A 10,210-nucleotide genomic window follows, 5' to 3' on the forward strand; every position below is an offset into this window, starting at 1 on the left:
AAACTCAGTAAGCAGCCCTCCGCCTGAAATAATTGCCCGCCCCGATCTAGAGCATGGTCTATGTTTCCCTGGGAGAAGGCCTCTTGTTTCTGAAGGAGTTTGAGATGCAGTCCCCGTAAGCTCATTGCTATTGTACAGACTAGGGGGGAATAAAGGGGTTTTCAGTTCAGCCAAACTTAAAAATTGTGGGAGGAGAACAGGGGGCAAGGGGAGCTGGGGGTTGGAAACAAATAAAAAATGGTTTAGGATCGACCCGAAACATCTTGTTCGACATAAACCGCGATGGCTTATTCACTTTTTCAGCTTATTAAAGCCCGGTGTTTAATTATTCTCAATTTCTCTTCTAATATCACACAGAAACGGGCGTCTCAAACCAAACAGTCAAAAGGCTTTGTTTTGAATGCGGCGAAACAGAAAATGTTGGCATTTCCAACCCAAAACATTTTGGGAACACCCTTAAAATGCCTCAACATTTTCATCAGCTTCTGGCCCCCGCCATATTTTTTCAACCCGAACTATTCTGCTGAATTTGTCCCTAACTGGTGATTCGTTCTGGGTCCCCTTGCAAGACCTTTTATCAGCCAGTTCATTAAACACTGAAAAAACTTTGCGCTCAAGCCCCCTCTCCTGGCAGGTATGCCATCTTGACTCCCGAAACATGGCCATGCTGGCGGGGCGACGAGCGCCAGGGTGTGCAGCACTTGCTGAGGTCTGTTAACATGGACACGGACCAGTATCAGATGGGCCGAAGCAAGATTTTTGTCAAGAACCCCGAGTCGGTACGTGTTCCTGGGTGCTGCCGTGGGGGCTCACCTCTTGCCTAGATTAAATCCTAGATTATCTAGGATTTCAAGGGAGTCACTGGACATGAACCCCAGTGTCAATGTGGGAGTGCTTTTGCCAACCTTCCCCTGCCCTTTGGCACCTGGGCATCTGGGTGATGAAGAGGAGGGGGCCAGCTGGGATTCAAAAGGCAGCAGTGCGGGTTCCCAAATACCTTGAAGAATGAGAACAGATGACAGCCCCCTTAAAGCCACTGGGGATTTTCATCCAGGGAAACCCCAATGGGGTCTTGACAGAGAGAGATTTAGATCTGATGGAAAACTGTCCCTTTGTCTGCCCGTCCCATCTGCCTCCTATTAACTCCACTTCCCTGTGAGCCTTCCCCGCCACGCAGTCCCCGTGGAGAACAGAGTACCCGCTCTCTTCCTGCCCCTTCCTACTTGGATTTTTTGGGGGGATCTCATGGTTTTTCCACCATCAGCTCTTCCTGCTGGAGGAAATGCGGGAAAGGAAGTTTGATGGGTTTGCCCGGATCATCCAGAAAGCCTGGAGGCGGCACATCGCCATCCGGAAGTACGAGCAGATGCGGGAAGAGGGTAAGGGAGCTGCAAGCTGTGCCACTGTGCGCAGGACAGAGGAGGGACGGGGCAAGTGACGACGCAGTGGAGGGTGGGTTAAAGTGGCATTAGCAGGTCGGGGCCTGTTCACCAGTGGGAGCTGATGGGGGGTCGTTCCAGACCAGGAGGGGCATGATTCAGGCCCAGCCAACTTCTGACGATGGTCCTTTAAACATGCACAGTTCAAACCTGCAGCCTGTGTGGGACTAGGAGACAGGGCTGAAGCTGTTCTTTGCTCCATTTCTTGTGGTAAAATGGAGGGGACTGAGAGGCACAACCCCTGGTCGGAGCTGAGTCTAGTGATTCGAGCAGGGAGGAGAGGAAGGCTGTATTTGTGGGTCCTACCCCCAGCCACCACCGGGAATTTGGGATGGGAGGTAGAGCCATGGAGACTGGGATGCAGGACGCCTCTGAGACATCCAGGACAATTTCCAGGAAGTCACTTTATTTCCCTGGGATTGTTATGAGGCTGAACTGAGGACTAAAATATGTACCACTCAATCTGAAAATAGAGTGTTCTCCTGCAGGCTCTAATACAACAAGAGCTTTACTAATGCTCCCAAACCTAAACAATATGAAAAGCCAGCAGAGATACACAGGTACAGAAATAGCACTGTAGAGAAGCCAGACGTGCTCCCATTGCCCTGTCCCGCAGCACAAATGCAAGAGGACAACCGGGGCAGAGAAAACCTTCAAAGAGACAAAAGCCGCAGCATCTCCTGCGATGCACAGCAGGCCTGCAGGACTTGCAGTGGCAGAGGATGAAGGAGAGAGGCAGCTCAGGACGACTGGGCATTTGTCTGGGGAAGAACGCCTTCGTACTTAGGATGAGGATGGTCAAATCATGGCAACTGTAAATGCCCAGGCTTCAGGGCATACGCTATTGGCAGCTCAGGGTCTGGAGCGGATAGGACTTCATATGCCAGGGTGCTTTAACACTGTCCTCCCCAAGCATCAAAACCGGGGGCATCCCACCAGGCCGGATGGGTCCTTGGTCCACGCAGGGCCTGACTCGTGCGGATACATGTCTTTGCTCAGCTGCCAACATCCTGTGCGGCTTCAAGGAGAGGCGGAGGAACAGCATCAACCGCAACTTTGTGGGTGACTACCTGGGCATGGAGGACAGGCCCGAGCTGCGCCAGTTCCTGGCCAAGAGGGAGCGGATCGATTTTGCCGACTCTGTCACTAAGTACGACCGGAGGTTTAAGGTAAATGGGCTCATCCCAGGCTCCTCCTTCCCCAGGCCTGTGCCAAAAGGTTTGTTGGAGAAGGAGAGAGGTCAGTCCCAGGTGACGCAGGGGCAGGAACAAGGTGCTAACACGCGGGGATCGGGCCCTAAATGCCTCGTGTGCTGGCTGCCTTTGCCCAGGGTCTCCCCGGGGTCCCGGTGCTGTCCCATGTGAGACATGGCCCTAGCCCCTGCCCCTGGGCTGCTTCTGCTGGCTCAGCACCCCCATCCTCTCCTCTCTCTCCCTCAGTCCATCAAGCGTGACCTCATCCTGACTCCCAAGTATTTCTACTTGATCGGCCGCGAGAAGGTCAAAAAAGGCCCGGAGAAGGGTCAGATCAAGGAGGTGCTGAAGAAGAAGGTGGAGATCCAGGCTGTCCGTGCAGTCTCGCTCAGGTGACTTCTCCGCTAGCCCTCATCACACCTGCCACTCCCCACAAGGCTGCCCCAGCCCTGGCAGGGGGCTTCCAACACGTGTGAGTGCCTGGTTGCATTTGAAGTAGCAGCTCCTTCCCCCGGGCGTCTGTAGAGGAGCCGCCCTCACCCCCTTGCACCCACTCACCCCTTTGGGTTTCTTGATCCCACCAACGCACCGGGTTAACCACAGAGGTGCTCCCTTACTGCCAACTCCAGCACCAGCCAGGCTCTTCCCCCACCTTGGAGGCCACCCCTGATTACCTGACACTTTCTCCATTGCCAGAGACTTCCCAGACAAGGCTGGTGATGGGGTGCGGTGTAGGGGTAGCGTCCAGGAAGAGAGCTCGGTCCTTTGCATACACTACAGTGAGAGACACCCCCCCTCCATAGTTTCCTGAGCACATGTGACCTTGTTGGGGGGGGGGGGGCTCTGTGGCCTCTAACCAGCCCTGCCTCCAGGCTCACTGAACCCAGCAGGTCCCTCCTGGGGCTTTATGGTCCCTGATGGGGCCTGCAGGCATGTGACGCACTCTCCTCTGGTGGTTTCTCCGGCCAGCACAAGGCAGGATGATTTCTTCATCCTCCACGACAGCGAATCCGACAGCTTCTTGGAGTCCATCTTCAAGACGGAGCTCATCAGCCTCCTGTGCAAGCGCTACGAGGAAGTCACCCGGAGCAAGCTGCAGCTCAACTTCCACGACACGTGAGGAGCGGCAGGTCCCCTGGGGCAGGGAAGGTGGCACAGCTGGGGCCACTTCACCGGCAGACGAGCGCCCTGCTCCCAGCTCTGGGAGGGGTGTGTGGTCTAGTGGTTAGAGCGAGGGTAACAGGGCAGCAGGGCTCCTGGGCTCTATCCCAGGGTCTGGAAGGGGGCTCTAGTGGTTAGCATGGAGGGGCTGGGAAGCAAGACTCTTGGGTGCTCTAGGCTGACTGAAGAGGAAAGTGGGTTGTAGCGTGGCTGGGGGGCAGGTCACCGTGGTGGTCTCGGGGCTGTTGTGGGAGAAGGGGAAGTTTAGGAGGAAGCCACACCTGATTTTTCAGGGCTGTCTCCTCAATGACACATGGGGCTTGTCAAAGAAAGACTAGCCAGGCCAGGGACCCTCACGGCCCCTCTCCCCACTTGCCCAGACTACAGTTCCGGGTGAAGAAGGAAGGCTGGGGCGGGGGCGGCACCCGCAGCGTGACCTTCATGAGGGGGCAAGGTGACGTGGCCATCCTGAAGGCATCGAGCAAAGTCCTGACAGTCAGCATCGGGGACGGGCTCCCCAAGAGCTCCAGTGAGTGCCTGCGGCGGGCCCTCTCGCCCTGGGGTGGGGGGCTGGTCTGTGACTAGGGTGGCCTGAGGAATTGCACCTGAAGGATGGTGCCCCTGAGGGCCTGGCTCCCACCACTCCTGTGTCCCAGGCCACAGCTGCACCCAGGTGGGAGTCCTGCACCATCCTGGCTGGAGCAGGCGGTTGCACGGTTTGGTTTGGGGGCCCCGGTCCCACGGGGAATGGGAAGAGGATGTGCCTCCGGGGGGCAGCAGAGATGGGTGTGCTGAGAAGCAATGGGAAGGTGGAGGTTTGCAGTGAGCCGGGTAAGCACCAAAGCCCTGATGAAACTGGGCTGCAGCTCCTGCTCACTGCTTTGTCCCAACAGAGCCCACTCGGAAAGGGATCCAGCAGAGCAGAGGCCACCACAGGCAACCGGCACCCACAAGAAGCGCTCCCTCTGCTCCCAGAGGTGAGGAGAACGGGGCTTTAGGGGCAGCAGCCCAAATCAAGAGCTGCCATGCTGGGGAGCCTGCCCAGGCAAGGAAGTCCCCAGACCTCCCCAAGACAGGGGCCCATCAATCAGGTCCGTTTCAGCCATGGTGGCAGGCCTCGTGGGTCTCTAGGAGATCCCTCCCCGCTTAGGATCATGGCCCTGGGGCCCACCAGCAGCCCTCGAGCACTTGGGCTTGACAGTATAGTCTAATAGCTACAGCTCGCTGCCCTGGGAATTGGGACAGCTGGGGTGTGTTCCTGGTTCTGTCCCTGACTCAGTTTCCCCGTCTGCCAAACTGGGATAATGAGGCCGAACCCCCTGGATCAGTGCTTCCCAAACGTTTCCTCGGCATGACCCCATTTGCAGCCCCATTTCCTCAGCATGGCCCCCCACCCCCACGACGCCACATCCAGCGACGGTGTGACCCCATTTGGGGTCACAGCACACAGGTTTGGGAGCCGCTGCCCTGCATCCATGGCTGGGGAGCGCCCTGTACAGCCGTCCCTGGGGCTCTCTAACGCACCCTCTTCTCGTGGCCCTTCCAGGGAGCTGCCAGAACGGAGCTCCCCAGTTCCCCCGCAACAACATGAGGCAGCGGGACTCGACAAACGCCGTATTGCAGAAGCAGCCGCGGGGGCCGCCGAACGCGGCGCTGCCCAGGCAGGGCGCCAGCCGCAGGGTCAAGACAAGACCCCCCTCGGAGCACAACCTGGAGTTCCTGAACGTGCCCGACCAGGGAGTGGCAGGGTACGTGTTGCTACTGTCCCGTGCGCCAGGTCCCTGGACTGCCCTCGCCCCAGCCACCAGGGCAGCGATTGTCCCCTTTGCCATCAGCCCCCTCCTGCCGCCTGACACGGTTCAGCCCATGTGTGGAGCCCCCCTGCGGGGATCAGCACGTGCTCACCAGCACTGGCCTGAATGAGTGACTTGCTCAGGGAAGCCAGGAACAGCGGAGGCTGTCTAGAAAGAGAGCAACCTCACGCCTGGGGCTGAGGCCCTCCTAGCACCGACGCAGCCCTCCACAGCCCAGCGAGCAGTGATGAGGAATGAGCAAAGCTGCTCTGCCTCCTGTGTCAGTCCTGAAGCACAGAATCATCCTGGGGGGGGAGCTGGGGACCCACACGAGGTTTTGGGGTCTGCCGTCACCGACGGGAAGATGCAGCCTGAGAGCTGTAGCCGTCCCCACCACCCACTCCTGAGACTCCCCTCCGTGCTGGGCACCGCGCAATCCCCACCGCTGACCTCTCTGGGTGCCTTTTGCAGCATGCAGAGGAAGAAAAGCATAAGCCAGCCCCCTCCTGCAAGACGGCCCAAGCCCCAGCCCAAGGTCACGGTCCCGCGCTGCCGGGCCCTATATCAGTACACTGGGCAGGACGTGGATGAGATCAGCTTCAACGTGGGAGACGTCATAGACATCCTGATGGAAGGTGCGTATTCTGCATCGGCTGCGTCAATGCGGGCCAACCTCCGCGGGGGCAGGAAAAGCAGCCCTGGGGCAGGGGCCCCAGTGCCAGGGAGGTGGGGAGGATGGACCCTGGGGTGACAAAGCCTGCCTCCTTAGGCTAGCTGGGGATTAGCTGCTCCACTCCCCGATCAGCAGATGCATCCTTTGCAAGGACGCTGCCTAGCAAAAGAACCCAGCCATGGTGCCCAACAGACTAGCATTAAAGTGGGTCTTGGTAGAGAGCCTGGGGTGTCTGCCAGAGGTTATTAAGACTAGAGAACCTGAGAGTATAGAGCCTGTTCACAGATGCTGGAAAATGCAACCCTTCACTTGGGATGCAGCCAGTAGCAGCAGGGAGTGACCATCTGTGTCACAGGACTCACTGGCATTCATGCCAGCTGATGGCAACAATGGCTAAGGTACTTTCTCCCTGTTCCAGACTGGATACCGATTCACTTGCCCTGGTCAGGAGTGTTTCATGCACAGAGCTCTGTGCACTAATAAAGGCACTCAGCTGGACTATAGCAACTGGATCTTTATTTTAAGCACGCTGCATTAGCACATGTGAAAGTGGCACCTTGTTTGCTCAGAGCTGCTGTGCAATCCCCAAGCACATGGAGCTTCCTGGTTTCACCCTCCAAATCGTCCGTCCTACAACTCCTGCTCCAACCTGCAGTTTTCCTGCAGCTTGTTGCAAGGATTCCTCAAGCAAAGGGCTGAGGGCAGCCCCGGCCTGTGCACCTGTAGCTCGTGGAAATGCACCTGCTGCGCTGTTGTGTCTCATCTTTTCCCCATGGTGTGACACCTGCAAAGTGTAAGCAGCTGGGGACAATCAGACAGTCCTCGGGTCTCACAGTCTAAGGCCGTGATTCTCAGTCAGGGTGTCACAGCACCCCGCAGTGCTGCGGGGTGTCGCCCAATATGAGCACCGCTGGGTGTGCAAACACCTACACATAATTCACAGATAAACCCAGAGATTTCAAATCCCAATCCATAATGTTAAAAGCATCCTGCCTTGTTACCAAGTTCTTTGCAACAGAAGAATTGCTCTGTCATTTTTCCCTTGTCAAAAATTGAGCGAAAACAAAAGAGCTAGCCTTTTCCAGGGGGAAAATGAGTCTTAACAAGAGGTTTCTTGGGTCTCAAAAGGTTAGCCACCGCAGGGCTACGGTCTGTGCGCTCCCTGAAGCTAGCCTGGGGTGTGGAGATGTCTTCTGTAGCTGACCGTGAAAACTGTTAGTGGGAGGGATGTTCTGGTCCCGTTCTGTGGCCAGAAGGGACCCTGTGAGCATCTAATCTGAGCCCCTGCATAGCACTGGCTGTAGGATTTCAGCCCCAGGCAATGGGCTTTTGTTGAGTGGGCCTGTCCAGTGTAGGATATCACCAGTTAAACCTGAATAGGATCGGGGTTAGGGCATCTTGTTGACTCATTTATTAAGAAGGGGTAAGTAATAGTGCAGCCAGCTCCCCGAGCTGGGAGACGACTGGGCCATGGCCAGAGTCATGCTCCCTACACTCACATACGGGGTCACCTTCGTAGGAGCCAGTCCACGCACCCAGCCGCACGTGCGTGCATACCCAGCTCTCGAGCTCCGCGGCAGCGGGAGGGATTCACTGAGATGGAGCTTGCAGGGCACAAAGAGCCTGCGAACGGCATCACTCAATCCCCGCGCCTAATACTAAGCACCGTTTCCGTCTTCCAGATTCCTCGGGGTGGTGGAAAGGCCGGCTGCACGGGCGAGAAGGGCTTTTCCCTGGGAATTACGTGCAGAAGATCTGAGCCTCGGGCCGAGGGTGCGCGGACAGGTGCTTTGGGACAGACATGGCTGAGCCTACCAACCTCATCTTCTGATAAAGACTGTGCGACCAGTGAGCAAACAGGCCCCTCCCACAGGGGCAAAACAGGCTCCTCCCACAGGGGCAAAACAGGCTCCTCCCACTCTGCTTCCCGAGGCAGGGGAGGATGGATGCATGGCGGACAGATCGTGATGGGGACGTGGCGGCACAACTGTTGTTTGGATTCCCGGGCGCAGGCTTCGTCGGCGACACGTGTTTAAAGCTCGCTCCCGTACGGCTGCTGAGCAGCTGCTTGGTGTGGCTTTCTGCTGACGCTGGCATTTTAACAGGTGCTTTCCTTTCCAGCTGCCCGCCCTACAGCCCCCTGCTCCATCTCTGTTGCCCAGCTCCGGTCCTGCTCTCCTGCTGCTGAGTGATCGGGAGCTTTGTTCGTTGCTGGTCCAAGCCACCTTTGCAGTAGCTTGCCCACGTGAAAAACCTTTTGCAGCAAGGAGGGCCCATTAGACATCCGTCCGACACTTAGGACAATGGGACTAGGACTTTTAGGTGGCTATGAGGCCCCAATAATGTATTATAATAAGGTTGCACTCAGCGGTGACTTCAGGCCCGTGACCCGGCACCCAGACCTCCTGCACTGTTTCTGTTGCACGCTGAATCTTGAATCAAGATCAGCAGAGAACATAGGGATGAGGAGCCGGCATCGCCAGCGGCTTGGCACCTCTGCACCGCGACTGGATCCCTCGCTGCTCCCCCCACAGCGAGACATGCAGTCTCTCAAGTCCGAGATGGTGTTTACAGCCAGGCAGCACAGCCCCCTGGTCCTCGTGCAATGGATGTTGAGTTTGCTCCTCTGTACGGTTACCTCGATTCTTTTTGATCTACACTCAGAAGGTGCACGGATAAACCACGTGGGACTGGGATGCGTTTCCTGCAGGAAGTAAGAAGAACGGTCTTTGCAAATCAACGTGAGACTATGCAACGGGGAAGTCTTAGCACAGCAGGGGTGCTACCATCACCTGACTACCTGGGAAGAGAGCCACAAGCAACAGGTGATGGAAGTGCCAGGAGTTAACGAGGCGGGCTGGCGAGCTCCAAAGCGGCTGACTCAACAGGTGTAGCAATTTGTCATCGTTAGTCAAGAGCTTACCCTTTTCAAACCAGCAGGTCAGCAAAGGGTGACTGTGGTTATGTGCCAAGGTGACTGTGACTCTGGTATTAGCACCAGAGTTGCAGCGAGCAGCAGATTTGGTTTATCTTCCTGATCCGCACCCTGCCTGGAGCAGGAGATGGACCAAAGTCAGTGCAAAATGTTCTGAATTGGGTGTTCGTATTCCCTCTTAAAATACCAATTAAGTGGGGTCTGCTATTCCTCAGTAATGACCCGGCAAAGCGTCTCAGCTGGAGGGGGAAGTTTCTGATTCCACTGTTGATTCTCTTTTTGTTGAGTAAGAAGGCAGCAAAACTACCCCTGTGGGTTAAATAAACCTCTCTCTCCGGATTCCCACCTGGCAGCTGCATCACTTGCAGAAGGGAGACCACCAAAGACGGTCCTGCTCAGTTTGTCCCTGTAGGTGCTCGGACAAATGAATTGCCCTTTCTCCCACCGCTCCTGTTCCCAGGCCCTTCTTTAAGATAACAGTGTGGGCAGATAACATCACACCGTGCGGAAGAGGGAGACCATCCACCAGTTGTGTATGGGGAAGGCAGCTTGCTCAAAGCCATTCAGCTGCAGAGACAGGAACAGATCCCAGGTCTCCTGGGTCCTAGCCCAGTGCTCTGTCCGCTAGGCCTCTTCTGCTGTCACTGCAATCACTTTAGGGTAGAAATGGGCATAGAAGCAGGGATGTATGAGTAGGAAGGAAAACCAATATTCCTGTCCCTACCTAATTGTGCAGCCCCCACCTACATGCTGTCTGCTCGCAAGACCTCCCAGATCCCCCTGCCCAAACCAGCACCCACAGGACCCCAACCCCCAGCAGCCTCTTCGCTCGCACGACCCTTACAGTGCTGACAGGCTGGGTAATAGGGAGGTCTGGAGGGGCTAAGGCTGAAATGGGGGGTGTTTGAAGAAGCAAAGGAGCCATGTAGGGGGCATAGGTTAGCTCAGCGGTGGGCAAAATGCAGTCCACGAGCCAGAAGCTGCCCACCAGGCCATTCTGTCCGGCCCTCGGGGCC

The 10,210-nt window shown here is 56.6% G+C and overlaps 1 protein-coding gene across 1 annotated transcript in view; it reads left to right on the forward strand.

The window, feature by feature from the left end:
- MYO1F (myosin IF) overlaps positions 1-9,534 on the forward strand; it is a 40,479-nt gene extending 30,945 nt beyond the window's left edge. Inside the window, exons 20-27 of the mRNA XM_019556962.1 lie at positions 2,439-2,608; positions 2,879-3,024; positions 3,602-3,748; positions 4,174-4,322; positions 4,687-4,770; positions 5,340-5,541; positions 6,058-6,221; positions 7,942-9,534. Of these exons, the coding sequence (XP_019412507.1) occupies positions 2,439-2,608; positions 2,879-3,024; positions 3,602-3,748; positions 4,174-4,322; positions 4,687-4,770; positions 5,340-5,541; positions 6,058-6,221; positions 7,942-8,018 (1,139 nt within the window). The 3' untranslated portion in view covers positions 8,019-9,534. The remainder of the gene's footprint in view (positions 1-2,438; positions 2,609-2,878; positions 3,025-3,601; positions 3,749-4,173; positions 4,323-4,686; positions 4,771-5,339; positions 5,542-6,057; positions 6,222-7,941) is intronic.
- The last annotated feature ends 676 nt before the right edge of the window (positions 9,535-10,210 follow it).

This window comes from Crocodylus porosus, unplaced genomic scaffold (assembly GCF_001723895.1).
Source record: "Crocodylus porosus isolate Cpor-Errol unplaced genomic scaffold, CroPor_comp1, whole genome shotgun sequence".
Classification (NCBI taxonomy): domain Eukaryota; kingdom Metazoa; phylum Chordata; order Crocodylia; family Crocodylidae; genus Crocodylus; species Crocodylus porosus.